General features: G+C 46.0%; 1 protein-coding gene and 1 pseudogene across 1 annotated transcript; both read right to left on the reverse strand.

Annotated features, from left to right (window-relative positions):
• Positions 1-1,663: 1,663 nt before the first annotated feature.
• LOC101615854 lies at positions 1,664-2,242 on the reverse strand (annotated as a pseudogene).
• Positions 2,243-5,719: 3,477 nt separating this feature from the next.
• On the reverse strand, positions 5,720-18,837 carry Lax1 (lymphocyte transmembrane adaptor 1). The gene is made up of 5 exons (XM_004663463.2): positions 18,752-18,837; positions 13,030-13,172; positions 12,341-12,445; positions 11,797-11,873; positions 5,720-6,700 (listed from the first exon to the last, which is right to left on the reverse strand). The coding sequence occupies exons 1-5, from the start codon at positions 18,835-18,837 to the stop codon at positions 5,852-5,854; spliced, it is 1,260 nt and encodes a 419-aa protein (XP_004663520.2). The 3' UTR covers positions 5,720-5,851.
• Positions 18,838-26,194: the final 7,357 nt, after the last annotated feature.

A 26,194-nucleotide genomic window follows, 5' to 3' on the forward strand; every position in this document is an offset into this window, starting at 1 on the left:
TATGTACTCTCAGGGTGACCTCAAACTTACAACCATCCTCCTACTTCTGCCTCTCAAGTGCTGGGATTAAAACCATGCCAGGCTTAAACAAGCTTTTTTTTTTTTTAATAGACAACTTCTATAATTTTAGACAATATCTCATGGTAATTCTCTCCCTCTCCTCACTTTCCCCTTTGAAACTCCACTCTTCATCATATCCCCTCCCCCTCTCAATCAGTCTCTTTTTTATTCTGATGTCATCATCTTTTCCTCCTATTTTGATGATCTTGTGTAGGTAGTGTCAGGCACTGTGAGGTCATGGATATCCAGGCCATTTTGTGTTGGAGGAGCACATTGTAAGGAGTCCTACCCTTCCTTTGGCTCTTACATTCTTTCTACCACCTCTTCCACAATGGACTCTGAATCTTGGAAGGAGTGATAGAGACGTTTCAGTGTGAGCACTCCTCTGTCACTTCTTCCCAGCACCATGGTACCTTCTGTGTCATCCCAATGTCACTGCCATCTAAAAAGAGAAGATTCTCCACCAAAAGTGAGAGTAGCATTAATATATGGGTATGAACATTAAGGGAAGTGCTTACTGGGCAGTTTGATGAGCATAGTATATACTTTTAGCAAGGCAGCAGCAAACGTTACACCCCTAGGGCTCATGACTACCTATCAGGGATATATTCCCTCCCATGGAGTGGGCCTCCAGTCCAATTAGAGGGCAGTTGGTTTCTACCATGACAGATGTGCCACTATTGTACCCATTAGCTCATTTGGCCTGGCTGGCCAAATATGAGGCTTGCAGTGTCCATTGTTGAGTAACTTCACTGGTGATTTCTCTCTCCCATTGCATTGCATGCAGCATAGCTTTTTCCAGCTTTCTGTCAGAAACCCAGCTTTTTTTTTTAATTAAAAAAATTTTTATTTTAGAGAAAGTGAACGAGAATTGGCATGCCAGGGCCTCAGCCACTGCAATCAAACACCAGATGCTTGCACTACCTAGGGTGCATGTGCCACCTTATGCTTGCCTCACCTTTGTGTGTCTGGCTTATGTAGGATCTGGAGGGTCGGACATGGGTCCTTAGGTTTCACAGGTAAGCATCTTAGCCACTGAGCCATCTCCGCAGCCCTAAGCCCAGCTTTTTATATAGATGCTGGGGAATCACAGTCTGGCAGTCCCAGGCCCTGTCAAGCCTTTCCCAGCTCATTATTTATGTTTACTTAAGTAAATAAATGTAAACTCATGGAATGGATATCCATAGTTTAACCATTTGCCTATCAAAGCACATCTGGGCTATTTCTAATTTTGGTCAATGATGGGTGAAGCTGCTAGAAACAATGTTGTGTGAGATTTTTGTTGTTGTTTTTGTTTTTGAGGTAGGGTCTCGCTGGGTCCAGGCTGGGGTGGAATTCATTCTGCAGTCTCAGGGTGGCCTCAAACTCACAGTGATCCTCCTACCTCTGCCTCCTGAATGCTGGGATTAAAGGCATATGCTACCATGCCTGGCTTCATGTGAGATTTCTGTGTGACCCTGTTTTCTTTTCTTCTTCCCCCCCCCCAAAAAAAATTGATTTAACAGAGACAGGGAGAGGGGGAAGAGAGAGGGAGAAAGAGACCAAGTTTCCTTTCTTTTTCAAAAAAAGTTTTGTTATTGTGAATGATACTTTAGACATCTGTTTACAACTGCAACTCTGGGAATTCAAAATTAACATTGTTGCCAGTGACCTTCTCACAGACACCAGAAAAGCTTTCCACCTTGTGCTCCGCATTGCTCTGCTGGGCTCTATCTAAATGAGCCTGATGAGCTGGTGCCCTCGAGTTTCACCCAGATCCTCTTGCCCACAATTTCACTTGGAGAGATCAAGTCTTCACGGATAGCATCATGCACGGCACTCAGAGTCCGGCCTCTGGGTGGTTTCACTTATTTTTCATGGGGCTTTTTTCTTGCTGGCTTAGGCAGAATTCTCTCCTGAGAAATGAAGATTACATGTTTCCCACTGAATGTTTGCTCCAATTCATGCACTAGCTGAACTTGGATTTTTGCAAAGATTTCAGTTGAGAAACTGGAAAAAAAAAGTGATAGCTTTCTGACCACCAGCAACTTCGATTTCCTTGGCCGTGGTGACGTTGAGCTCCTGCAGTTGAGCCTTAAGGCCCGAGCTCATCTCCAGCTCGAGCAGCGCCTGGGAGACGCCGACTCCAATGCGTTAGGCTTCTCCCATTCGGCTTCATGATCTTGGCACTCGAGCTGAACATGGCTTTGTCCTTGAGGAGCCCTGGCTTAGAAAGAGGTCATTTTTTTTTTTTTTTTCCACATGAAGCTCAGGTAGTGAACATCACAGCTTCAGATCCTTATTTTGTTGCCAGTTGATTTTTAAAAATTTATTTATTTATTTGAGAAAGTGGGAGAGAGAGAGAATGGGCACACCAGGGTCTTCAGCCACTGCAAACGAACTCCAGATGCATGTGCCACCTTGCGCATCTGGTTTACGTGGGTACTGGCGAATTGAATCAGGGTCCTTTGGCTTCATAGTGCCTTAATCACTAAGCCATCTCTCCAGCCCTTTTATTGTTATTTACTTATTTATTTGAGAGAGAGAGAGAGAGAGAATGGGCATGCCGGACCTCCAGCCATTGCAAGTCTCTTAACTGCTAAGCCATCTCTCCAGCTCCCCCCCCCCTTTATTTTAATGAGAGGGAGAGCTTGTGTGTGCACGTGTGTGAGAATTGACATGCTAGGGTCTCCGGCCACTGCAATTGAACTCCAGACATGTGTGCCACCTTGTGTGCATGTGCAACGTAGCACACTTGTATCACCTTATGTCTGGCTTACATGGGATCTGCAGAATTGAACCTGGGTCCTTTGGCTTCATAGTGCCTTAATCACTAAGCCATCTCTCCAGCCCTTTTATTGTTATTTACTTATTTATTTGAGAGAGAGAGAGAGAGAGAGAGAGAATGGGCATGCCGGACCTCCAGCCATTGCAAACAAACTCCAGATACATATGTCCCCTTGTTTATCTGTCTTACATGGGTCCTGGAGAATCAAACCAGGATCCTTTGGCTTTGCAGGCAAACACCTTAAACACTAATCCATCTTTCCAGCCTTTCTTTTTTTTTAATGAATGAGAGGAAGGGGGGGGGGGAGAGAGAGAGAGACAGAGAGGGTATCCTTGTTTTAATGTTTCTTGTTGGCAGCCACCACCTGTAATTCTGTCCAGGTCTCTCTGTCCCTGGGGTATCAGCTTGTGGCCCCCATCTTGGTCCTTTCCCCCCATTTTCAGGGCTTGCAGGACTTGACTGGTCACACTGTTAGAGCCTTGACTGAAGTGGCTGGGTATAATTCTGTTTCTCTGACATCCTCCACAGACCTTGGTCATTGAGCCAACCCCAGCACCAACGCGGAGGTACCAGTGTTGCGTGGTGGAAGCAGCTTACGTGTAGAGCCAGTTCTCAACATAGGGAGCAAGATCTTTAGGTTTGGCTGGCTTGACGGTGTCCACCCATTTGGGAACTTTCAGCTTCCCGGACTTCTTGAGGAAGGCGGCCAGGCTCTGAGGAACTCCTGCTGGTTCTTGAGTGTGTGTGAGCCTTCTTGCCTCAGGCTCCTGAGTGCTGGCGGTTATGGGTGTGCACCATCATGCCAGGCTTGAACATAAATTTTCTTTTCTTTCATTTTAAGAACATTTTTATTTATTGAAGGGAGGGAGGGAGAGGGAGAGATGGAGAGAGAGAGAGAGAGAGACAGATAGAGAGAAGGGGCATGCCAGGGCCTCTAGCCACCGTAAATGAATCCTAGATGCATGCACCACTTTGTGCATCTGGGTTATGTGTGTGCTGGGAAATCAAACTTGGGTCCTTATACTTTTCAGGCAAGAGCCTTAACTGTTAAGTCATCTCTTCAGCCCACTGAACATAAATTTTCTTTTCTTTTTAAAAATTTATCCTTTTTATTGACAACTTCCATAATTATAAACAATAACCCATGGTAACTCCCTCCCTCCCCCACTTTCTCCTTTGAAACTCCACTCTCCATCATATTCCCTCCCCCTTTCAATCAGTCTCTCTTTTATTTTGATGTCATCATCTTTTCCTCCTATTATGATGGTCTTGTGTAGGTAGTGTCAGGCACTGTGAGGTCATGGATATTCAGGCCATTTTGTGTTGGAGGAGCACATTGTAAAGAGTCCTACCCTTCCTTTGGCTCTTACATTCTTTCAGTCACCTCTTCTGCAATGGACCCTGAGCCTTGGAAGGTGTGATTGAGATGTTTCAGTGCTGATCACTCCTCTGTCACTTCTTCTCATCACCATGGTGCCTTCTGAGTCATCCCAAGATCACTGCCATCTGAAAAGAGAAGCTTCTCTAACCAAAAGTGAGAGTAGCATTAACATATGGGTATGACTATAAAGAGAAGTGATTACTGGGCAGCTTGGTGAGCATAGTATATATATTTAGCTAGACACCAGCAGATGTTACACCCCTAGGACTCATAACTACCCCTGTTGTAGGTTTTCAGTATCAGGGATGTATTCCCTCCCATGGAGCAGGTCTCCAGTTCAATTAGAGGGCAGGTGCTTTCTTCCATAATACCACTATTGCACTTGTTGGCTCATTTGACTTGGCTGGCCAAATTTAATGCTTGCAGTGTCCACTGTTGAGTATCACCACTGATGATTTCTCTCTTTTTCCCGTTTAACTGCATGCAACGTGGCTTTTTCCAGCTTTCTGTCAGCCAGTCTACATGAAGGAAGTTTTCAGCTCAGTTCCAGCAGGATTTCTCAGTGACGTTGCAGCCCAAGTATGTGGAGTCTTCAGCAATAGGGTCTTACCATCTATTCCTGGTGGGAAACCAAGAGCCTTGGCAATGGTCTGGAATGTTTTGAGGACATCAGGGACCTCCCTGGAACAGACAGGAAGGTATCCCATCTCTGGCACTGAAAAGTTTCTAGTAACAATCTATGGCTTCTGGGTACTGAGCATAATTTTTTTTTTTTTTTTTTTTTTTTTTGGTTTTTCGAGGTAAGGTCTCACTCTGGTCCAGGCTGACCTGGAATTAACTCTGTCATCTCAGGGTGACCTTGAACTCATGGCAATCCTCCTACCTCTGCCTCCCGAGTGCTGGGATTAAAGGCGTGCGCCACCACGCCCGGCTCATAAATTTTCAATTCACTTGGGTTTTAATTCCTGGCAGTGGATGGCGGGGTTCACGTGGCGGCGTATGCTGTGACCACACCAGCAGCAGCAGAGAAGTCCTGCTGTTCTGCGTCCTTGCCAACACTTGGTTGTTCATGAGCGCTGAGATGGAAATGCCTGCCTTACCCCAACTTCCTCCTTCTTTTGGTCATCTTTGGAAATCACAAAATCATCTGTCCTCTTACTCTGCAGCCTGCTGGTGTCCGTGAGGGAACTTTTTACTTTTATCTTTTTGGTTTTTCGAGGTAGGGCCTAGCTCTAGCCCAGTCTGACCTGGAATTTACTATGTGGTCTCACGGTGACCTTGAACTTGCAGGGATCCTCCTCCCTCAACCTCCCTGAATGCTGGGATTAAAGGCGTGCGCCACCACGCCCGGCTGAGGGAGGGTATTTGAAACCACACCACGCTTCCACTCTCAGTAAGTACTGTGCAGGTTTTCCTTTCTAACGTTCTGAGGCATGCAAGTGCCTTAACCAATGAGCATCTCCCCAGCCCCAGGTCTCCTTTTCCAATGGCTCAGGGAGGCAGCTTGCAGCAGACTTTCCTCAGTTGGCCTGAGAGCACCCTGCTTGAGAACTCCTTTCTGGGTTTCCTAATCATCTACTTGCATGCAACATGCTAGTCCCGTCAGCCTTTGCTTAGCATATTCAAGTGAGCCCACTGCGGGGCTAGAGCCCTCCAGCCTCTTCATGAGCCTCTCCGGTGGCGAGGGACCGGGCAGGACAGACTACCTCCTGTGGCCTTCCCATTGATGTTCGATCAGCAGGAGCGAGCTGAGTGCCAGGCCCCTGCTCCCAGCCTCTGCTCCCTAACACGGCCACTAGAACATTCTCATAGTCATCAGAGTCTTCACTGGACGTCTCTTCTCTCTGCGTTATCTGGCTGTCCTCACTCCATACGGGTGGCCAAAAGCCCACAGAGTATACCGGTGACAGGACTCTGGAGACAGGTAGGATGTGGGTCACTGGTGCATGTGTCCTGTCCTCTCCTGTGTTTGAGGTTGTCACTGGTTCCTGAACCTGCTGCTGGTTTCCACTGGGACCCGCAGGTGGGATGTTTTCATAATCGCTGCAGTGCAAAGCCACACGGGGCTGATTCTCTTGGATGCCTCCGAGATCCAAACCTGTCATATTGACATAGTCATGTGAGGTCTGAGATGACCCGTCACTGTCACTGCCCTTAGTCCCTGGATCTCCAAAATGAATGTGGTCACTAGCATCCCCACAGCTGGCGTGCCCCTCTTCAGTAAAGTTCAGCTCCAGGTCACTTGAGAGAACAAAACGATTTTCAGGTGTGCCGTTGGAGGAAGTTAGAGTCTCAGCTGTGGAGATGTTGACATAGTCATTAGAAGAAATGCTTGAGCTGTCCCTGGCGGTTCCGACATTGGTGTAGTGTGCTGAAGTGGGGAGGAGCTCACACATCCGGGGCACTGTGGCGTTGTCATAGATACCCACTGTATACTCCACAGCATGAATGTGAGCTCTATGCATCTGAGGGGCATCATCCCCTTGGGTGGCCTGCGAGGAAGAAGAGAAAATGACAGCATGGAAGCAGAAATAAGGACACAGCCTCTCTTCTTCCCTGCATCTCACTGCATCACTGTCCTGTCATGTGGTCCTCCACATCGCAGGGAAGCTCTATATCTGTCTCACCCTGGAAGGTTCTGGATGTCAGGTCAGTTCGAGTGCATGTGTGATGTGGGCTGAACATAAGAAAAGCACTGGCCGGGCGAGGTGGCGCACACCTTTAATCCCAGTACTCAGGAGGCAGAGGTAGGAGGATTGTTGTAAGTTTAAGGTTGCCCTGAGCCTATATAGTGAATTCCAGGTTTGCCTGGGCTAGAGCATGACCTTACCTCAAAAAAACTAAAAAAGGGCTGGAGAGATGGCTTAGTGGGTAAGGCACTTGCCTGTGAAGCCTAAGGACCCAAGATCGATTCTCTAGGTCCCACGTAAGCCAGATGCACAGGGTGGTGTATGAATATGGAGTTTGTTTGCAGTGGTTAGAGGTCCTAGGGTGCCCATTCTCTCTCTCTCTGTCTCAAGTAAACATAAATATAAACAAACTTTAAAAAAAAAAGAAAAGAGAGAATGAAAGAAAGCAAAGCAAAGCACTGGAGATGAGAAATCAATCGCAACTGGGTTTTGGCTACAGCCGGGGGCTTAGTGGTGTGTGGAGGTAAGTGGTGGGGTTCGGGGTTCGGGAGTAGGCAGGTAGTTTTATGGCTAGGCAGGATTAGGACTGCCCTTAAGGGAGGGATTTTAGGATGATCACTTCACACCTCCCCAAGCCTATTCCAGCTGGCCTTGCCTGTCTCAGCTCACCTGGCCGGCTTCAGCCCAGTCAGATCTCTCTTGACTGCACACCCTGCCCAGGTATGGGTGGATTCCTCCTCCAAGCCCAGGCCTATTGGCTGGGATACCTGGTGCAGGTGTGTCCAGGTGTGCTGAGCACAGACTCTAAAGTATATCTTCTCTGATCCAGAGACATTTGCTCTCTCCAGAATGGTTACAGCAATGTGTTTGAGTCTTGCCCACCCTGGAAGCCATGCTGCATGGGAAGGGACACTTCTTATTACTCTTTTTTTAAAAAAAACTTTTAATTTATTTGAGAGCGACAGACACAGAGAGAAAGACAGATAGAGGGAGAGAGAGAGAATGGGCGCACCAGGGCTTCCAGCCTCTGCAAACGAACTCCAGACGCGTGCGTCCCCTTGTGCATCTGGCTAACGTGGGACCTGGGGAACCGAGCCTCGAACCGGGGTCCTTAGGCTTCACAGGCAAGCGCTTAACCACTAAGCCATCTCTCCAGCCCTCTTATTACTCTTTACTGTTAGTCTTTCTGGAAGTACATGCCTTCTTAAAAATACCTTTTCATGTTTTTATTTATTTGTGTGTGTGTGTGTGTGTGTGTGTGTGTGTGAGTTTCGAGGTAGGGTCTCACTCTAGCCCAGGCTGATCTGGAATTCACTATGTAGTCTCAGGGTGGCCTCGAACTCACAGTAATCCTCCTACTCTGCCTCCTGAGTGCTGGGATTAAAGGTGTGCACCACCATGCCTGGCTTATTTTTTATTTATATATATTTCTTATTTTAGAGAGAGAGAGAATTGGTGTGCCAAGGCCCCAGACACTGTAATTGAACTCCGGATGTTGTGCCTCCTAGTGGGCTTGTGTGACCTTGTGTTTGCCTCATCTTTGTGCTTCTGGCTTACGTGGGATCTGGAGAATCGAACATGGGTCCTTAGGTTTCACAGGCAGGTGCTTTAACTGCTAAACCATCTCTCCAGCTCTTTTTTATTTTATTTTATTTTTTATTTTAGAGAGAGAGAGAGAGAGAGAGAGAGAGAGAGAGTATTTTTTTTAATCTAAGGCCCATGTCTGTTTACATGGACATGCGTCTGGAGTTCGTTTGCAGTGGCTAGAAGCCCTGGAATGCTCCTCTTGTCTTTTTTTTTTTTCTTCCTTTTATTTTAAACAAACTCGAGATGCATGAGCCAGCTTGTGCTACTGGCATTGTATATGTACTGGGGAATCAAACTTAGGTCCTTTGGCTTTGCCAGCAAGCACCTAAACCATTAAGCCATCTCTCCAGTCCAATGCTGATCCTTTCCCGCCTTCCCTCCCTGTCTCTCTATCTCCCTCTTTCTCCTTGCAAGAAATTAAATATATTAAAACAACAACAACAACAAAACCCTCAAAAGTGTTTGCTATTAATAAGTAACTACTGATGCATAGACTCAGACTGTTGCTGCCATTGAGGGATGCTGGCCTGATGTTTCTCTAGGACTTCTGAAATGCCAAAAAAAATCTGGACATGTGAACTTTCAATGAGAAACATTATTAAATGGTTTTTCGAGGAAGGGTCTTACTCTAGCCCATGCTGATGATCTGAATGAAGTTCACTATGTAATCTCAGGCTGGCTTCAAACTCACAGTGATCCTCCTACCTCTGCCTCCCAACTGCTACGATTAAAGGCGTGCACCACTGTGCCCGGCAAAATGTTATTTATTTTGGCATGTGCATATATATGTGCTGCATGCATGTTCATATGTCTGTAGGCATATGTGTGAGTGCAGGTGCATATGTGTGTGTGCCTGTATGGAGGCCAGGGGACAATCTTAGCTACTGTCCTCAGGCACGCCACCCACCTCCTTTTGAGGCAGGGTCTCCCATTGGCCTGGAGCTCACCAACTGGGCTAGACTGGTTGGCTGGTGACCTCCAGGGCTTTGCCTACTTCTGCCTCCTCAGCACTAGGATTGATGACAGGTGTGCCACCACACAACATTTTGACTTTTTTTTTGTAAACAAACAAATGACATATCTATGCAAACCACCACCCTGATCTTGGGAATAGTCCCTCTGTTGTCTATGGACCACACTGCAGTTTGACTTCTTGGGAACTCTCTTCAGAACCAGTCACAGGGCACGTAGGGTGATTAACTGTAACTTCAAGGTTAACTCCCTACCATGGTTTGAATGACTCTCCCACAGTTCACATGCTGGAATCCTTTTTTTTTTTCTGAGGTAGGGTCTCGCTGTAGCCCAGGCTGACCTGGAATTCATTATGTAGCCTCAGGCTAGCCTTGAACTCACAGCGATCCTCCTACTTCTGCCTCCCAAGTGCTAGGATTAAAGATTAAAGGTGTGAGCCTCAATGCCTGGCTATGTGCTGGAATCTTAATCCCTACGCAGCAGTGCTGAGAGTTGGAACTTTAAACAGTGATTTAATTCTGTGATCACTGAAGGAGTGGGATCTTTGTTTTTAAAGTTAATTAACTTATTTATTTTTAAATTTATTTGTTTGAGAAAGTCAAAGAAAAAGAGGGAGAGAGAGAGAGAGAGAGAATGGGCATGCCAGGACCTCTAGCCACTGCAAGCTCCAGACACATGTGTCACCTTGTGCATCTGGCTTACATGGGTCCTGGGGAATCAAACCGAGGTCCTTTGGCTTTGCAGGCAAATACCTTAACCACTAAGCTATCCCTCCAGCCCATGGAGTGGGATCTTGATCAAAGGATGAGTTCAGTCCCCCTGACCATGTTGTAGATGCCTTTCTACCATGTTATGCCACAGCATGAGAGCTTCACCAGATGCAGCCCCCTGGACTGGGGACCTCCCAGCCTTCAAAATGGTGAGCCAGGGCTGAAGAGATGGCTTAGTAGTTAAGATGTTTGCCTATGAAGCAAAAGGACCCAAGTTTGATTCCCCAGGACCCATGTAAACTAGATGTGCAAGGTGTCACATACGTCTAGAGTTTGTTTACAGTGGCTGAAGGCCCTGGCACATCCATTCTCTCCCTCCCTCTCTCTCTCTCAAATAAACAAAACAAAATAAAATAAAAAGAATGGTTAGCCAGATAAACTTCTGTTCATGAAGTATTACACAGAAGAGACCAACACATTCCCATTTGATCAAACACTTTTTCCATGGGCTTTAGTGCTGAATGGCTTATGGAAATCACTGCTATTGAGGACAACTGAGATGATTTGACAATGGCCCTAAAAGTAATTGCCAAAGCTGGGTTTTAAGTGTGTTGGGAACATCAACAGCATTGTTAAAATATTTGTGTACCCTCCTGAAGTGATCACCCTTAATGGAGTGACACTTATTGGGTAAGCAAATTATTAGGTTTTTGTTTAAATGATCAATTTTAGATTTAATATCATATACTTGGATGCATGGACCTTTCTTTTTTAAAGTCTTTGTTTGTGTGCACATGCCAGAATCTTTTGCCACTGCAAACAAATGCCCATCTGGCTTTATGTGGGTGGTTGGGGAATTGAACCCAGGCTTTGCAAGCAAGCACGTTTAACCAGTGAGCCATCTCCTCAGCCCCTGCATAGGCCTTCCTTAAAACTTAGTGGTCGCTCATTATTTTTTCTTTTTAATTATTTATTGATTGGGGGGAAGTGTGTGCATCCACGTGTGTGTGCATGTGTACACGCCCTACAGCGCATGTGTGGAAGTTAGAGGACAACTTTTGGGTCATTTGAGGTCGGCTCTCTCATTGTTCAATGCTTATTTACAGGCTTCCAGGAAATCCTTTTGTCTCTACCTCCCTTCCTTTTTAAAAAAAAATATTTTTATTTATTTATTTGACAGAGAAGGAGGGGGACAGAGAGCAGGAGAATGGGCATGTGGGCACGCCAGGGCCTCCAGCCACTGCAAATGAACTCCAGACGTGTGCGCCCCTTGTGCATCTGGCTAATGTGTGTCCTGGGAATTGAACCTGGGTTCTTTGGCTTTGTAGGCAAATGCCTTAACCGCTAAGCCATTCCTCCAACCCTCCACCTCCCTTCTTGCTATAGGCACACTTGTATTACAGAAGTCCAACACAGCTTCCGGCTTTCATGTGGGGCCTGTGGATCTGAATTTGGGTACTCAGAATTGCATGGCCAGCACTTTATCCACTTAGACATCTCCCTAGCCCTCCTCTCTTTCTTAAGTGTTCTCTTTGGGTAGTAGGGAGGTCTGACTTATTAATGGGACCACAGGATGTGTGCCAAAGGACACTTGTCTCTGTGAAACAAGATCTGAGACTTAGAGCTCCTTCCTCTTGGTTCCCCTGGCAGAAGCCACCCAGGGGGCTTGTCTTTTCACTCGACTCTTACCGCATGCTCCAGGCTGTCAAAATTTCTGGAGAGGAGGCTCTCAGTACTGAAAACCCGGCTGCTTGAATGATGTCTCCCTGGAATGGCAGAATGGATCCTGAAGACAACGCCCTCATGGGGGTGGGGGTGAACTGGGTTTGCATGGCACCTGGTGCTGGTGTTCTAGGTGAGGACCTGGAATCCAGTCCTGGTGCTCTGTGGTGAGAGGCTCAGGGTGACACAGATGATGCTGTGAGATCTGGAAGAGGACCCCCTCCCTTGCTTGTAATGCTGGCACCATGGTCTCATCCACGTCTTTCCCATCCAGTACATACCTGGCTTCCCTCAGCTGCCTTAACATCAAGAGAAACCAAAGGCCACTACTCTCTTGTTTGAGCTCTCCAGTTCCCCACTGGAGGTTCAGCCTTCACGGTCTGCCTGTCCCCTTCTCCTCAGTGCCCTTCCACATTCTGGGAGCTTAGTGAAAGATCCTTTTCAGTGGTGAGAGGTACATTCCTAGAGCCGACATTTTGCATCAAGACCCCATGGATTAGGAAAAACCTACCCAGCTCTTCTTGCTGCCGAGGCAAGAGGTCATAAATATTTTTGGCCCGTTGTCTGAGTGGAGGCAGAGTCAGGGAGGGAGTGACTTGGAGGTAACGAACTTGCCCTGCAAGGTAATGGAGGAGGTGGCGGTCAGAGCATAGAATGTGGACTCTTGGGAATGAGACGCTCCCTCACAATATGTCTCACCCTCTCAAGGTATCACAAAAGATATATGTTTCAGAGTTGAACCATAAGGATTTCCACTTGTAAGGGCTGGAGAGATGGCTCAGCAGTTAAGACATTTGCCTGAGAAGCCAAAGGACCCAGGTTTGATTTCCCAGTACCCACATAAGCCATATGCACATGGTGGTGCATGCTTCTGGAGTTTGTTTGCAGTGACTAGAGGCCCTGGTGCACCCACTCCATCCATCCATCCATCCGTCCATCCTTCCTTCCTTCCTTCTCTCTCTCTCTCAAAATAAATAAAATATTTAAAAAAAAGTTTCCACTTGTGCTAGGACTCAGTGAATAGAAACAGGAAGAGGAAACTGGGCACAAGGGCACCAGGCAACGTCTTCTCAGTGGTCCTTTAATAGAGATCGCTCAAGACAGAGGACTCCCAGCCCAACAGCGAATCATCAGACAATGCACTGAGCTTTCAAGTCTGGGTTGCGCATTGATTCTATCTGGGCTGAGCAAAGGACTTACGCTTCTGCCGCTTGGTCCAGCTCCACAGGATGCAGACAGCTGTGATGACCAGGAAGATGACTGGGATTCCCACAAAGCCAGGGATGCTGCTGCTGCTGCTGCTGCTGCTGCCGCCTCTGCTGCCACCGCTCTGGTCCTTTTCTCTAGGAGGAAAACCAAGTACCATGCCCCAGGCAGAACTGAGTGTGTGGGAGGGTTAAAGCTCAAGGATATAGAATGGAGAACCTGATGGTGGAGGTAGAAGGTACAGAGTAGTGGAAGAGTGGGTCATCTCCGAATAGCAACTTCATGGATAGAGATTTGCACAAGGGAGAAGGGAGCCTTACCAGATGCTAAGGGCTCGGATGTGCAACTTATCTAATCATCAGAAAATCCCTAATGTGGGCTGGAGAGATGGCTTAGCCATTAAGGTGCTTGTCTGCAAAGCCTAACGACCTAGGTTTGATTCCCCAGTGCCCGCATAAGCCAGATGCACAAGGTGGTGCATGCATCTGGAGTTCATTTGCAGTGGCTAGAAGCGCTGCTGCGCCCCTTCTCTCTCTATCGGCCTCTTTCTCTCAAATAAATAAGTAAATAGAAAGAAAAATCCTATCCTGCTATTGTGGCCAAGAAACCTGAGATTTTGACTTGAAAGGAGACATGTCCAGGACTGTATAGACAGGAAGGTGAAGAGACAGAATGAGCTTAGGTCTGCTTGGGTCTGGAGATTATTCTCTCTCCATTCTACTGGAGTCTCCAAACTTCCAAAGTGCAGTGCGTCTGGCCCCGCTTCCCCTTGTTCCCACTCCTAGGTTTCTTGGCTGGCTCTGAGGAGAGGATTACTCAACTCACAATTAAGGAGTGGCTCTGTGACAGAGTCCAGCTTGCATGAACTTGAGTAACCCCAAATTGTGGCGCTGGTCTCTAAGCAACACTTGACTGTTGGGTAGAGTGTAACTAACATCAAGCTCCAAGCTGCCTTGCAATTCCCTGGCAGGGCTGGAATCACACTCTACTTGGGTGTTGCAATGCATCTAGTTGATTGCACCCGGAGGCAATTATGCTCACTGCAACAGGAAGTAAGGAGTGAGAGTTGCACTGGAATCAGCAGCCAAGTTCCCCACATATCAGAAGCCAGGCCACCTGCTGGGAAAGGGTTTTGTCCTCCTGAGTTCTAGGCTTATTTATTCAATTTTCTTTCTTTAAAGAAGCACTCTTAAAACATTTATTTTATTTATTTGAGAGAGGGAGAGAGAGAAAGAGGTAGGTAGGTAGAGAGAGAGAGAGAGAGAGAAGGAGAGGGAGGAAGGGACGGGGAGAGAATAAGCATGTCAGGGCCTTCAGCCGCTGCAAACGAACTCCAGACACATGCACCACCTTGTGCATCTGGCTTAAGTGGGTCCTGGGGAATTGAAACTGGGTCCTTAGGCTTCACAGGCAAGTGCCTTAACTGCTAAGCCATCTCTCCAGCCCTTCCTTCCCTCACCTTCTCCCCCCCGCCCCCCCCCCGCCGAGGTAGGGTTTCACTCTAGCCCAGGCTGACCTGGAATTCACTATGGAGTCTCAGGATGGCCTCAAACTCACAGTGATCCTCCTGCCTCTGCCTCCAGAGTACTAGGATTAAAGGTGTGCACCACCATGCCCAGCTCCAGCCCTCCCTTTGAAAATTTTTTTTCTTTTTTTTGTTTCTTTATTTTTTTGAGGTAGAGACCTTATTATTATTTTTTTAACTTACTTATTTGCAAGGAGGGAGAGAGAGAGAGAAGAGAAGAGAAGAGAAGAGAAGAGAAGAGAAGAGAAGAGAAGAGAAGAGAAGAGAAGGAAGACAGAGAGAGAATGGGCATGCCAGGGCCTCCAGCCACTGCAAACAAACTCCAGATGCATGTACCCCTTGTGCATCTGGCTTACGTGGGTCCTGGAGAATCAAACCTGGGTCCTTTGGCTTCTCAGACAAATGCCTTAACTGCTAAGCCATCTCTCCAGCCCTCCTTTTAAAAATTTTATTTATTTATGAGAGAAATATATGGAGAGAAAGAGAGAGAGAAAGAGAAGGAGGGAATGAATGAGCACACCAGGGCCTCTAGCCACTGCAAATGTGCCAACATTTGCATCTGGCTTATGTGAATACTGGGAAATCAAACCTACGTCCTTAGGTTTTGCAGGCAAGTGCCTTAACCTCTAAGCTATCTCTCCATATCTAACTTCCTACTGGTCATTTCCAGTAGACTGCACAACAGACATCTCAGACCAAACTACACTGGCTTCTCCTGTAGCATTTCCCACCACCTAGCAGCACAGTCAAAAACATGGCGCCATTCTGTTTTATTTTTTTCTTTCATGTTTTACTTCCATTCAAACAGCTTTCCACTGGGTAAGAGCATCTACCCCAAGCCCAGTCATTTCTTGCATCTCTGCTGTGACCACCTTGGGATAAATCAGTATGAGTTTCCTGGGGACATTTGTAGTGACTTCTCTGGTGGCTTTCACTTTTGGACGGAACGTATTCTTTTTTTTTTTTCTTCCAGGTAGAGTGTCACTCTAGCACAGGCTGACTTAGACCTCACCCTGTAGTCTCAGGGCAGGGCCTCAAACTCATGGCAAGCCTCCTACCTTGGCCTCCAAAATGCTGGGATTAAAGGCATGTGCCACCACGCCTGGCTGGACTCAATATATCTTTACCCATGAGCCAGCATGATCATTTTAAACAGTAAGTCACATCATGTCCCTTCTTGGCTGGTGACCTCCCATGGCTTCCTACCACACTAAGAAGGAGGCTCTAGTCCACACCAGCAAGCACTTTTCAGCATCCTGTGATCTGGCCTCTTGACTCGCTTCTGGCTTCATTTCCTAACCCTTTCCCTCTGACACTGACCACCAGGACTCCTGGGGGCTCCTTGCCTATGTGAAACAGGGTTCTGTCTCAGATCTGCCTCCTCTCCCTCTCCCAGGAACTCTCTTGTCCCAGCTGTGTGCATGGCTCAGTCCATTTCATTCACCTCTTCTGCGATGTCACCTCCTTAGATTGGTCCTTCTTGGTCATATTCTACTATTCACAGTTTTCTTACTTTGTTCAATTTTTTCTTCAAAACATGTATGTGAAGCTCATTTAATCTTTAGAAAAATCTTACTCTGCTTTACATATATATTACATTATGCATTAATTTAGTTCTGTATTTCTCATCATAATTCAACTTGACTGTGTGCTTTAAGAAGTCATAGATTTGCTGGATGTGGTGGCACACACCTCTAATCTCAGCACTCGAGAAGCAGAAGTAGGAGGATTGCTGTCAGTTTGAGGTCTGCCTGAGACCACATAGTGAATTCCACATCAGCCTGGGCTCGAGTAAGATCCTACCTCAAACAAACAAACAAACAGAAACAAAAAGACCCAAAAACAAAAACAGAAAACAAACAAACAAAACAAAAAAAGAAGCCCACTTAGCACCTTAAACAGTGTCTGTTATTTAGTAGGAATCTGATGAATATTTGTTGAATGATATATGAGTGAAATAAGTAAACAAATGAACACAGAAACCATTTTGGGAGTAACATTGCCATTAACGTTTGGAAATTGTTTTAAACTATTAAAAACGTGGGGCTGGAGAGATGACTTAGCAGTTAAGATGCTTGTCTGTGAAGCTAAGGACCCAGGTTCTACTCCACAGAACCCACATAGGCCAGACGCACAAGGTGACACATGCATCTGGAGTCCCATTGCAGTGGCAGAGGCCCTGGCATACCACTTCTCTTTCTCTCTCATTCTTCCTCTCTCTCATAAAAAAATATTAAAAACAGAACCATTGTATGCTGTACCAATTCTACTACTGGGCATGTATTTCAAACAAATGAAGCTGGGCATAGTGGCACATGCCTTCAATCCCAACATTCAGGAGGCAGAGGTGGGAGGATTGATGTGAGTTTGAGGCCAGCCTGAGAATTCCAGGCCAGTTTGGGTGAGAGCGAGACCCTACTTTGAAAAACCAACCCCCCCCCCAACAAAAAAATAAAAACAAGCAAGCAAGCAAGCAGTATTTCTATACTGCCATGTTTGTTAGAGATGGCATTGCATTGCTGTGTTTGCTACGGCATTATTCACCATAGCCAAGATATAGAAGCAACTAAATGTATGCCAGCAGATGAGTGGATAGAAAAATGCACTATATATACACAATGGATACCATTCAGCTTCCAAAAGGAAGAAACATTGGCTTTGGTGACAATATGGATGGACCTGGAGGATATGATGAAAAAATCCACAAAGAGAAAAATAAACACTAATGATCTCACTTACATATGGAATAAAAATTGAACTCATAGAAGTAGGTAGTAGAATGACGATTACCAAGGGTGATGGGGAAGGGTCTGAAGCTGTTGATCAAAGGATACAAAACATCAGTTAGGTGGAAGGAATAAGTTCAATGTGGTATTGTTTAAAACAATATATTCTGGGCTGGAGAGATGGATTAGCAGTTAAGCGCTTGCCTGTGAAGCCTAAGGACCCTGGTTCAAGGCTCGATTCCCCAGGACCTACGTAAACCAGATGCACAAGGTGGCACATTCATCTGGAGTTTGTTTGCAGTGGCTGGAGGCCCTGGTGTGCCCATTCTCTCTCTCTCTTTCTCTCTCTCTCCCTCTTTCTCTCTCTGTTGCTCTCAAATATATAAATATAAATAAACAAAACAATGTAAAAAAAAAGGGAAGAAAAAGTGAAAAATAGCTGGGCCTGGTGGTGCATGCCTTTAATCCCAGCACTTGGGAAGCAGAGGTAGGAGGATTGCCATGGGTTTAAGGCACCCTGAGACTACATAGTGAATTCCAGGTCAGCCTGGGCTAGAGCAAAACCCTACCTCAAAAAACCAAAATAAATAAATAAAGTTAAAAAGTAAAAAATAAGAAACAAAAAAGTGAAAATTAACTTTAAAAAATAAGTTGTTTGGGGGAATGCTTCAGGCTTTTGACAGTGTCTATGAATTCATTCCTCATCAAAGCCCATGTTTTACTTGCAAGAGACATGAGTTTGCCCTGTGAATAGATTTACTTCCCAAAACTGCAGAGTATTTAAAAATATTTTTTCATTGGGTTTTGTTATTTTGAGGCAGTATCGCGACTCTCTAACCTAGACTGACCTGGAACACATTCTGTAGCCCAGGCTGGCCTTAAACTGAATCCTCCTGTCTCAGTCTCCCAAGTGCTGAAAAGGTGTGAGCCACCATGCACGCATGGCTCACTGGGTTTTATTTTCATCGTAGCACTGAAATTTATACTTGCCACTGTTCCTCAATTTGCAACACAAGATGGACCTTTTATTTTTTGCTTACAGGAGACTGAAAACGGAAGTGAATTTACATTCATGACTAGTTAGCTCTGTGAAATCTTATGTACTAATGATTTATCTTTATAACATAACATTATCTGTGACAAGGTTTTAGAATCTAAGCACTCACTGTTGAGTAACTGGGTCTTTTGCTGCCATTATGGAGGGTCCTGATAGAGGAAAGATTAGGGCCAGAGATCAGGGCCTCAGAGAGGAGAGAAATGTAGCCAGGAAATCCAGCAACTAGTTTTATTCCCCTCAAGTATCTCCCGTCTTTCTTTCCAGCAGCTCTGAGCAAATGACTCTGAGTCTTGGTTTGTTGGTTCTACTGGACCTGAGCCTGGTTGTGAGCATGGGAGTTCTTGAATTGGCCCAGGGGTTTCTGTGCAAATCAGGGAAGAGTGGAGTTGACCTCCGCAAATCACTCACCCTTCCAGGCTGCCGTGAGTCACTGGTGGAGTGTTGGGCTCTGAGGTCCTCCTTGTGACATCCGGAAGGGGTGGCGTGGCATCCATCACTGGAACCTCTGAGGGGTCCTCCGGCTTCAGCTTCTAAGCCTTTTCTGAATCACAATTGGCTACCCACACTTATCTTTGTTTTTCCGAAGACTCCCAAGAGAAAGGCAAATTGTTTTGCATACAATCACCTTTTTTTTTTCAGTAGCTAATATAAGAATGACAGAAAAATTTCATCTTCATGCTTTCCAAACACTTCCTAATGCATTACTTTTTATGGTCAATTTTTTCTTCCTAAATCATTTTTATTTTATTTTATTTTATTGGACACAGGTTTTCATACTAGGCAAGCACTTCCACCTGAGCTATGTCCCCAGCCCTTCTTTCTAAATCTTTATTCCCCAAAGTCTACCGGTCCAACAAAATCTTTGGTTTTTATTTTTATTTTCCAATCAAAAGCTTCCAACCTTTTATTCTAGAACGTTCCTAACAAAGTCTCTACCTTCCCCTGAAATGCCAGTCTGAGTTGACTCAAGGCACAAAAGCATTAGGTTTGGCTACGACGCTCCCATCAGGAGCTGAGCTGTGTCCTCATCCAGGTGCCAGCTCTCCCAACAGAAGGTGGCCGGGGGAGGCTCTCTGGTCTCTGTTGGTGGAAACATGAGGGGCACAGAGGAAAAAGCTGCCAACAGGCCCAGGAGAGGCTCCGTGAGAAACTTCTTCCTTCAACCCCCAGAGCGGAGCAAAACCAGCAAACCACTTTGGCAGAATGGAAACAGAGAGTCAGTGACAGGAAGCAACACCGCCCTTGTGCTGAGGAGGCACAGGAAATGCTGCTCCCCTCTTCATAGACAGCAGGAACCTCCTTCAACCTGTTGTGCTCTGGGCTGGCTCGCCAGGTGCTCTGGGCTGTGTGGCACATGTGCTTAAAATAGGGCAGGAAGTGAGGGATTGGATTATCGCCTTGGTTTCTGAGACCTTCAGAGTTTTGTAAGCCTCCAGGGTCATAATATTTGTTTGTTTGTTAGTTTTGGTTTCTGAAGTCCAGGATGGTCTGTTACTCTCTATGTAGCCCAGGCTGGCCTCAAATTCATGGTGATCCTTTTGCCTCCTCCTCCCAGATGCTGGAATTATTAGGCATGGGCCACCACTCTCAGCTCATACTGGTTCTTACTTAGCAGGTCCAAAAGGCACTAAAAGAACTATTGAGGGAGAAGTGCAGATCCAGCACCTGCTTTTGATGCAGTGGGCGGGGGGGGGGGGGCAGGTGTAAAAAGGCATTATAAATAGATATTTTGCAGATGACGTTGATGGAGCTGGTCTGTGTCTCCATCTTCGAGAACCTGTGCTCTGGGTGTGTCACTCCAGGAGTGGAGCTGAGCCTGGGTTATAGGGCTGCTTCCTCAAGACTTGCCTTCTGGTCGGGGTTCTGTGCTGTCGGCCTGGCTCTTCTGCAGCCTAACGCCAGTGTCTTGTTCACCCTTCCATCGCAGAAGCCAAAGGGTTCATGAGGGGTCCTAAGTTTTGGGGATTGTTTCTAACTCCCCTCCCTTTTTGGCCCAGTCATCTCCAGAAACAATCTTCTGAGGGTTCAGATGGCGATAAGACCACTAAAACCATCAGGAGGATACAAAGAGCCTCTCTGATCGCATGTAGAACCCCACAGAGGTGGATGACAGGGATAGCAGCGGGAGGGGACGTGGACACCATGGGTCTCCCCCAGCTCTTCCCAGCCCTGCCCTGCCTGTGTCCAGACTCTCCCAGAGCCTCAGGGGTGGGGGGTTGGGGGGATTGTGGTGTGGCACCCTGTAGCTCTCCAGAAGTCCTGCCATGACAGATCCTCCTCCTCCTCCCTCTGCTGAGTCTGGCCAGCAGGAGACATGGTTTTGTGGCAGCTGGCTGTAGGCCTGGAACCTGGGTCTGTAGTCACAGGTTCTCTGGATCAGGTCTAAGTAAGAACTAAGACTCCTCACAAGAGCCCTTGGACCGGTGACTGCTGGTCAGGCCAGCCCCTGGGGCTAACAAAGTACAGTGTGTGAGCTGGGAACTTGAGATACTTCAAGGAAAGGGCAGGTAGAACCAAACCTTAGAACCCTGACTTAAATTTAAAAACAAAACAACACCAACAATAAAAAAAAACACCCAAGAAACAGTAGGGGAACCGGCATGGTGGCACATGCCTTTAATCCCAGCACTGGTGGGGGCGGGGGCAGAGGTAGGAGGATTTCTGTGAGTTCAAGGCCACCCTGAGAATACAGAGTGAATTCCAGGTCAGCCTGAGTTAGAGTTTTTTTGCAAAACAAAAAAAAAAACCAAACAATAACAACAAAACAAAAATACAACAACAAGAACAACACAAAACAAAACAAAAAACAGAAAAAAAACAAACAAACAGGGGGCTGGAGAGAGTTTAGCAGGCACTTGCCAGCAAAGCCAAAGGACCCAGGTTTGATTCCCCAGGACCCACATAAAGCCGGATGTACAATGTGATACATGCTCCTGGAGTTCATTTGCAATGGCTAGAGGCCCTGTCACGCCCATTCTCTCTCTCTGTCCCTTTCTCCTTGTCAAATAAAATATTAAAAACAAAGCATTTCCCTGTGTATGATCATTTCAGGACCACACTTCTCCTCCGTGCCCACCTGCTGCAGGTAGCTTCATCTTTCCTCTTGTGCCCCTCCCCTCTGCGGCTGTGTCTGAGGGAAGCAGCCTTTGCCAAGGGGACCCCGCTCAGGCTCTCCGCAGCACTCTGCATTTCCACGTCTCCCACCGTCCAGCTCTCCTTTCCTTCCTCAAGGCACATATCCAATGTAGCCAATAAATTAAAGCAAGTAGTAGGTGAGAAATGATTCCTCAGAGCAGGGGGTGAAAACCGCTCCTTCCTGGGAAGCAGGGTGTGTGTTGTAACCAGGCGTGGTTTAAGCTGGATCATTCCAGTGTTCCTTTAAGCCACTCATGTCATGGTAGGGGTGAGGGAGATGGCTCAGTGGATCAAGTTGCTCAGGTGCTGTGCGACTTTGAGTGCTTTGAATGTGGATCCCCAGTTTGCATGTGAAAGTCGTGGTGGGCTTCCATAACCCCATTGAGCCTGTTGTGAGAAGAGAGGCAGAGACAGCATTTCCAGGAGGCTCATGAAGGGAGCAGAGAATGACAGTGGGAGAGCCTGCCAGAAAGAGAGGACTACCTGGGCTGGAGAGATGGCTTAGTGGTTAAGCACTTGCTTGTGAAGCCCAAGGACCCCGGTTCGAGGCTCGATTCCCCAGGACCCACGTTAGCCAGATGCACAAGGGGGTGCACGCGTCTGGAGTTTGTTTGCAGGGGCTGGAGGCCCTGGCGCGCCCATTTTCTCTCTCTGCCTCTTCCTCTCTGTCTGTCGCTCTCAAATAAATAAATAAAAATAAACAAAAAAAAGAAAAAAAAAGAGAGGACTACCTGAAAGTCGTTTTCTGACCTCCACATGCATTCCCTGACACACGCACACATTAAATAAATAAATAACTATTATTAAAAAATAAAATCATTTTAGCCAGGCGTGGTGGTGCACGCCTTTAACCCCAGCACTCGGGAGGCAGAGGTAGGAGGATCGCCATGAGTTCGAGGCCACCCTGAGACTACAGAGTTAATTCCAGGTCAGCCTGGACCAGAGCAAGACCCTACCTTGAAAAACCAAAAAAAAATAAATAAATAAAATAAAAAAATAAAATCATTTTAGGGGTTGGGTATGACATGATTATAAACTATTAAGATTGGTTTTACTTTTATTTATTTATTTATTTTGTTTTTTAAAGGTCAAGTTTCATTCTACCCCAGGCTGACCTGGAATTCACTATATAGTCTCAGGGTGGTCTTGAACTCATGGTGATCCTCCTACCTCTGTCTCCTGAGTGCTGGAATTATGAGCCACCACTCCTGGCTTTATTTAATTATTATTATTATTATTCTTTTTTTCAAGGTAAGGTCTCACTCTAGCTCAGGCTGACCTGGATTTCACTATGTTGTCTTAGGGTGGCTTTGAACTCACGGCTATCCTCCTACCTCTCCCTCCTAAGTGCTGGGATTAAAGGTGAGGGTCACCACGCCCAGCCCAGATTTATTTTATTTTAAATTTATTTATTAGAGAGAGAGTGAGAATGGGCATGCCAGGGTCTCTAGCCATTGCAAATAAATTCCAGACGCATGCACCATCATGTGCATCTGGCTTACATGGGACCTGGAGAACTGAACCTGGGTCCTTAGGCTTCACAGGCAGGTGCCTTAACTGCTAAGCCATCTCCCCAGCCTCTGGCTTTATTTTTTGAGATAGTCTTACTATGCGGCCCGAGTTGGCCTTGAACTCTCAATCCTCCTGCCTCAGCTGCTTGAATGCTGGGATTACGGCATGTACTACTATATCTAGATAATATTGATTTTATTTTTTAAACATTTATTTATTAGAGAGAAAGAAAGAGAATGAGCGCCAGAGCTTCCTGTTGCTGCAAATGAACTCCAAACATATGTGCCACTTTGTGCATCTGGCTTTACTGGAGAATCAAACCCAGGCCATCAGGCTTTGCAAGCAAGAGCCCTTAACCACTGAGCCATTTCTCTAGCTCCCTAGTGTATTTCTTTTAACATTTTATCGACAGCTTCAGTTTTTTTTTTTTTTAATTAGAGTATTTTATTTATTTGAAAGAGAGAAAGAAGCAGATAGAGACTGGATGTGCTAGGGCCTCTAGCCCTGCAAACAAACTCCAGATGCATGCTCCACCTTGTGCATCTGGCTTATGTGGGTTTTTGGAAATTGAACCTGGGTTCTTTGGCTTTGCAGGCAAGTGCCTTAACTGCTAAACCATCTCTCCAGCCACATTTAAATTTTTAAAAAATAGTTTATGTATTTATTTTCAAGGGGAGAGAGAGAGAGAGAGAATGGGCACATCTGTGCCACTAGCCACTGCAAAGTAACTTTGCACATCTGGCCTTACCTGGGGACTAGGGAGTTGAATCCAGGTTGTTAGGCATTGCAGGCAAGTGCCTTAACCAACGAGCCATTTCTCTAGCTCCCTAATATATATATTTTTAAATCTTGTTTATTTGAGAGGGGGTAAAAGAGAGAGAGAGAGAGCAAGAAATATGGGTGCACCAGGGCCTCTAGCCACTGCAAACAAACTCAAGATGCATTGCAACCTTGTGTATCTGGCTTATGAGGGTCCTGGGGAATCAAACCTGGGTCCTTTGGCTTTGCAGGCAACTGTCTTAACCATTAAGCCATTTCTCCAGTCCCAATATTGGTTTTAAACAGAGCCAGTTTATGTATCTTGGTGAGCCGAGTCTTTTGATTGGGGAGAGAAACTGCATGCCGTTGCATTAATAACTAACACCAGAAAGTTTTTAGACAGCCTTTTCAGGAAGACAGACACTCTGTAGAGATAGCTTCAATCTAGGTTCAGATTCAAAATTATCACTAAAAGATCCTGGCAAGTCATCTGCACCTGTTAGCTATTTCCTTAGATGCAAACTGACAACAATAATTCTTACGCAAGGCTGTTATGATAGTTAATTGGACCAGTAATGAGAAATATTTAGCTTAGGACTTGACACATGTCAGCTTATTAAATGGGGCTGTTATGTGATTATGTTATTAGTCATATTCACTTATACTTAATGAGCTGCTCCTTAACCAACCCCAGGATAATTTTCTTTAAGCCTATTTATTTTAAACTTTATTTTTATTTATTTATTTGAGAGAGAGAGGGAGAGAGATAATGGGCGCTCCAGGGCCTCTAGCCACTGCAAACGAACTCCAGACACATGTACCACCCTGTGCATCTGGCTTATGTGGGCACTGGAGAATTGAGCCAGGCAAGTGTCTTAACCACTAAGTCATCTCTCCAGCCCTGGGGCTACATTTAAAAAAACCCACCCCCTTATGGCTAGAGAGATGGTTGTGTGTTTTGGCTTTCCTGCAAAATCTACTGACCTGAGTTCAATTCCCTAGTACCTACATAAAGCCAGATGCACAAAGTGGCACATGCATCTGGAGTTCATTTGCAGTAGCTGGAGGCCCTGGATCATCCATTCTCTCTCTGTCTCTCTGTGCTTGCAAATAAATAAATAAATAATATTTTTTTAAAAAAGCACACCGTTTCTCAATAACACACACATATTTATGGGATATCGTCTACTTCTATTACGGGAACCAGTCATGACGGGTCCTTCTGAGAGTCTGGAACTGGACTGGTAAGTAAAATCAATAGGCCTCCCCTGGCATGGTGGCTAGTCCAGCGGCCACTCTGTGGGCACTCTGCAGTACACACAGACTACACTCACTGTCATTTTGTACTCCAGGGGCCCAGAGTACCTTTAGGTTGTCAGCAGTTTGTTTTTCTCTTATAAAATTCCAGTGAAAAGAAGCCGGGCGTGGTGGCTCCCGCCTTTAATCCCAGTAATCAGGAGGCTGAAGTAGGAGGATCACCGTGAGTTCAAGGCCACCCTGAGACTACATAGTGAATTCCAAGTCAGCCTGAGCTAGAGTGAGACCCTACCTCAAAAAACAAAAATATAAAAAAAAATTTTTTTTCAGTGAACTCACACTTTGGAAACTACACGCTGAGCATTTCTTTGGTTTGGGTTTTGAAGTGTTAGGTATTTTCTTCTTTGAACTCTCACTGCTTGGATTGTTATAATAATCAAATGTTATTAAAAATATTTGTTTATTTGAGAGAAAGAGGGACGGAGGGAGAGAGAGACAGAGAGAGAAAGAGAGAGAGAGAGAGAGAGAGAGAGAGAGAGAGAGAGAGAGAGAGAGACAGAGAATGGGCACACCAGGACTTCCAGCCACTGCAAACACACTCCAGACACATGAGCCACCTTGTGCATCTGGCTTACGTGGGTCCTGGGGAATCAAACCTGGGTCCTTAGGCTTTGTAGGCAAGTGCCTTAATTGCTAAGCCATCTCTCTAGCTCGAAATATCATTTTTACAAAAAGCAAATTAATGTAGGGACTGAGGGGACGGCTGAGTTGATAAAGTCTTTTCCAGGCAGACATGAGGACCTGAGGCCAGATCTCCAGCATCCATGTAAAGGTGGGACGTGCTGACACATACCTGTAACTCCAATCCTGGGGAGGCAGGGACAGGAACCCCTTAGGTTCACTGACTGGCTAACTAATCTAGCAGAACCCATGAGCTCTGGCTTTAGTGAGAGAAAGTCTATCTCAAAACATAGGGTGGAGGGCTGGGAAGATGGCTCAGCAGTTAAAGGCACTTGCTTGCAAATCCTGTCTTCCCAGCTTCAGTCCCTTAGTACCCACGTAAAACTGGATGCACAAGGTGGCACATGCACCTAGAGTTTGTTTGCAGTGGAAAAAGGCTGTGGGGTGCCCATTCTCTTTCTCTCCCTAGCTCTCAAATAAGCAAATAAAAATATTTTAAAAAATAAG

Source organism: Jaculus jaculus, chromosome 1, assembly GCF_020740685.1.
Source record: "Jaculus jaculus isolate mJacJac1 chromosome 1, mJacJac1.mat.Y.cur, whole genome shotgun sequence".
In the NCBI taxonomy this organism is placed as follows: Eukaryota; Metazoa; Chordata; class Mammalia; order Rodentia; family Dipodidae; genus Jaculus; species Jaculus jaculus.

What these genes read in the sequence shown, in the direction of transcription:
- Lax1 (XM_004663463.2), bottom strand. Translation starts at nt 18,837, where the DNA reads ATGGATGCCACGCCACCCCTTCCGGATGTCACAAGGAGGACCTCAGAG. An exon ending in ACTCACGGCAGCCTGGAAGG is followed by an intron (nt 13,173 to 18,751) that starts GTGAGTGATTTG and finishes TTTTCCTCCTAG; the next exon opens with AGAAAAGGACCAGAGCGGTG. An exon ending in CTGGACCAAGCGGCAGAAGC is followed by an intron (nt 12,446 to 13,029) that starts GTAAGTCCTTTG and finishes ATTACCTTGCAG; the next exon opens with GGCAAGTTCGTTACCTCCAA.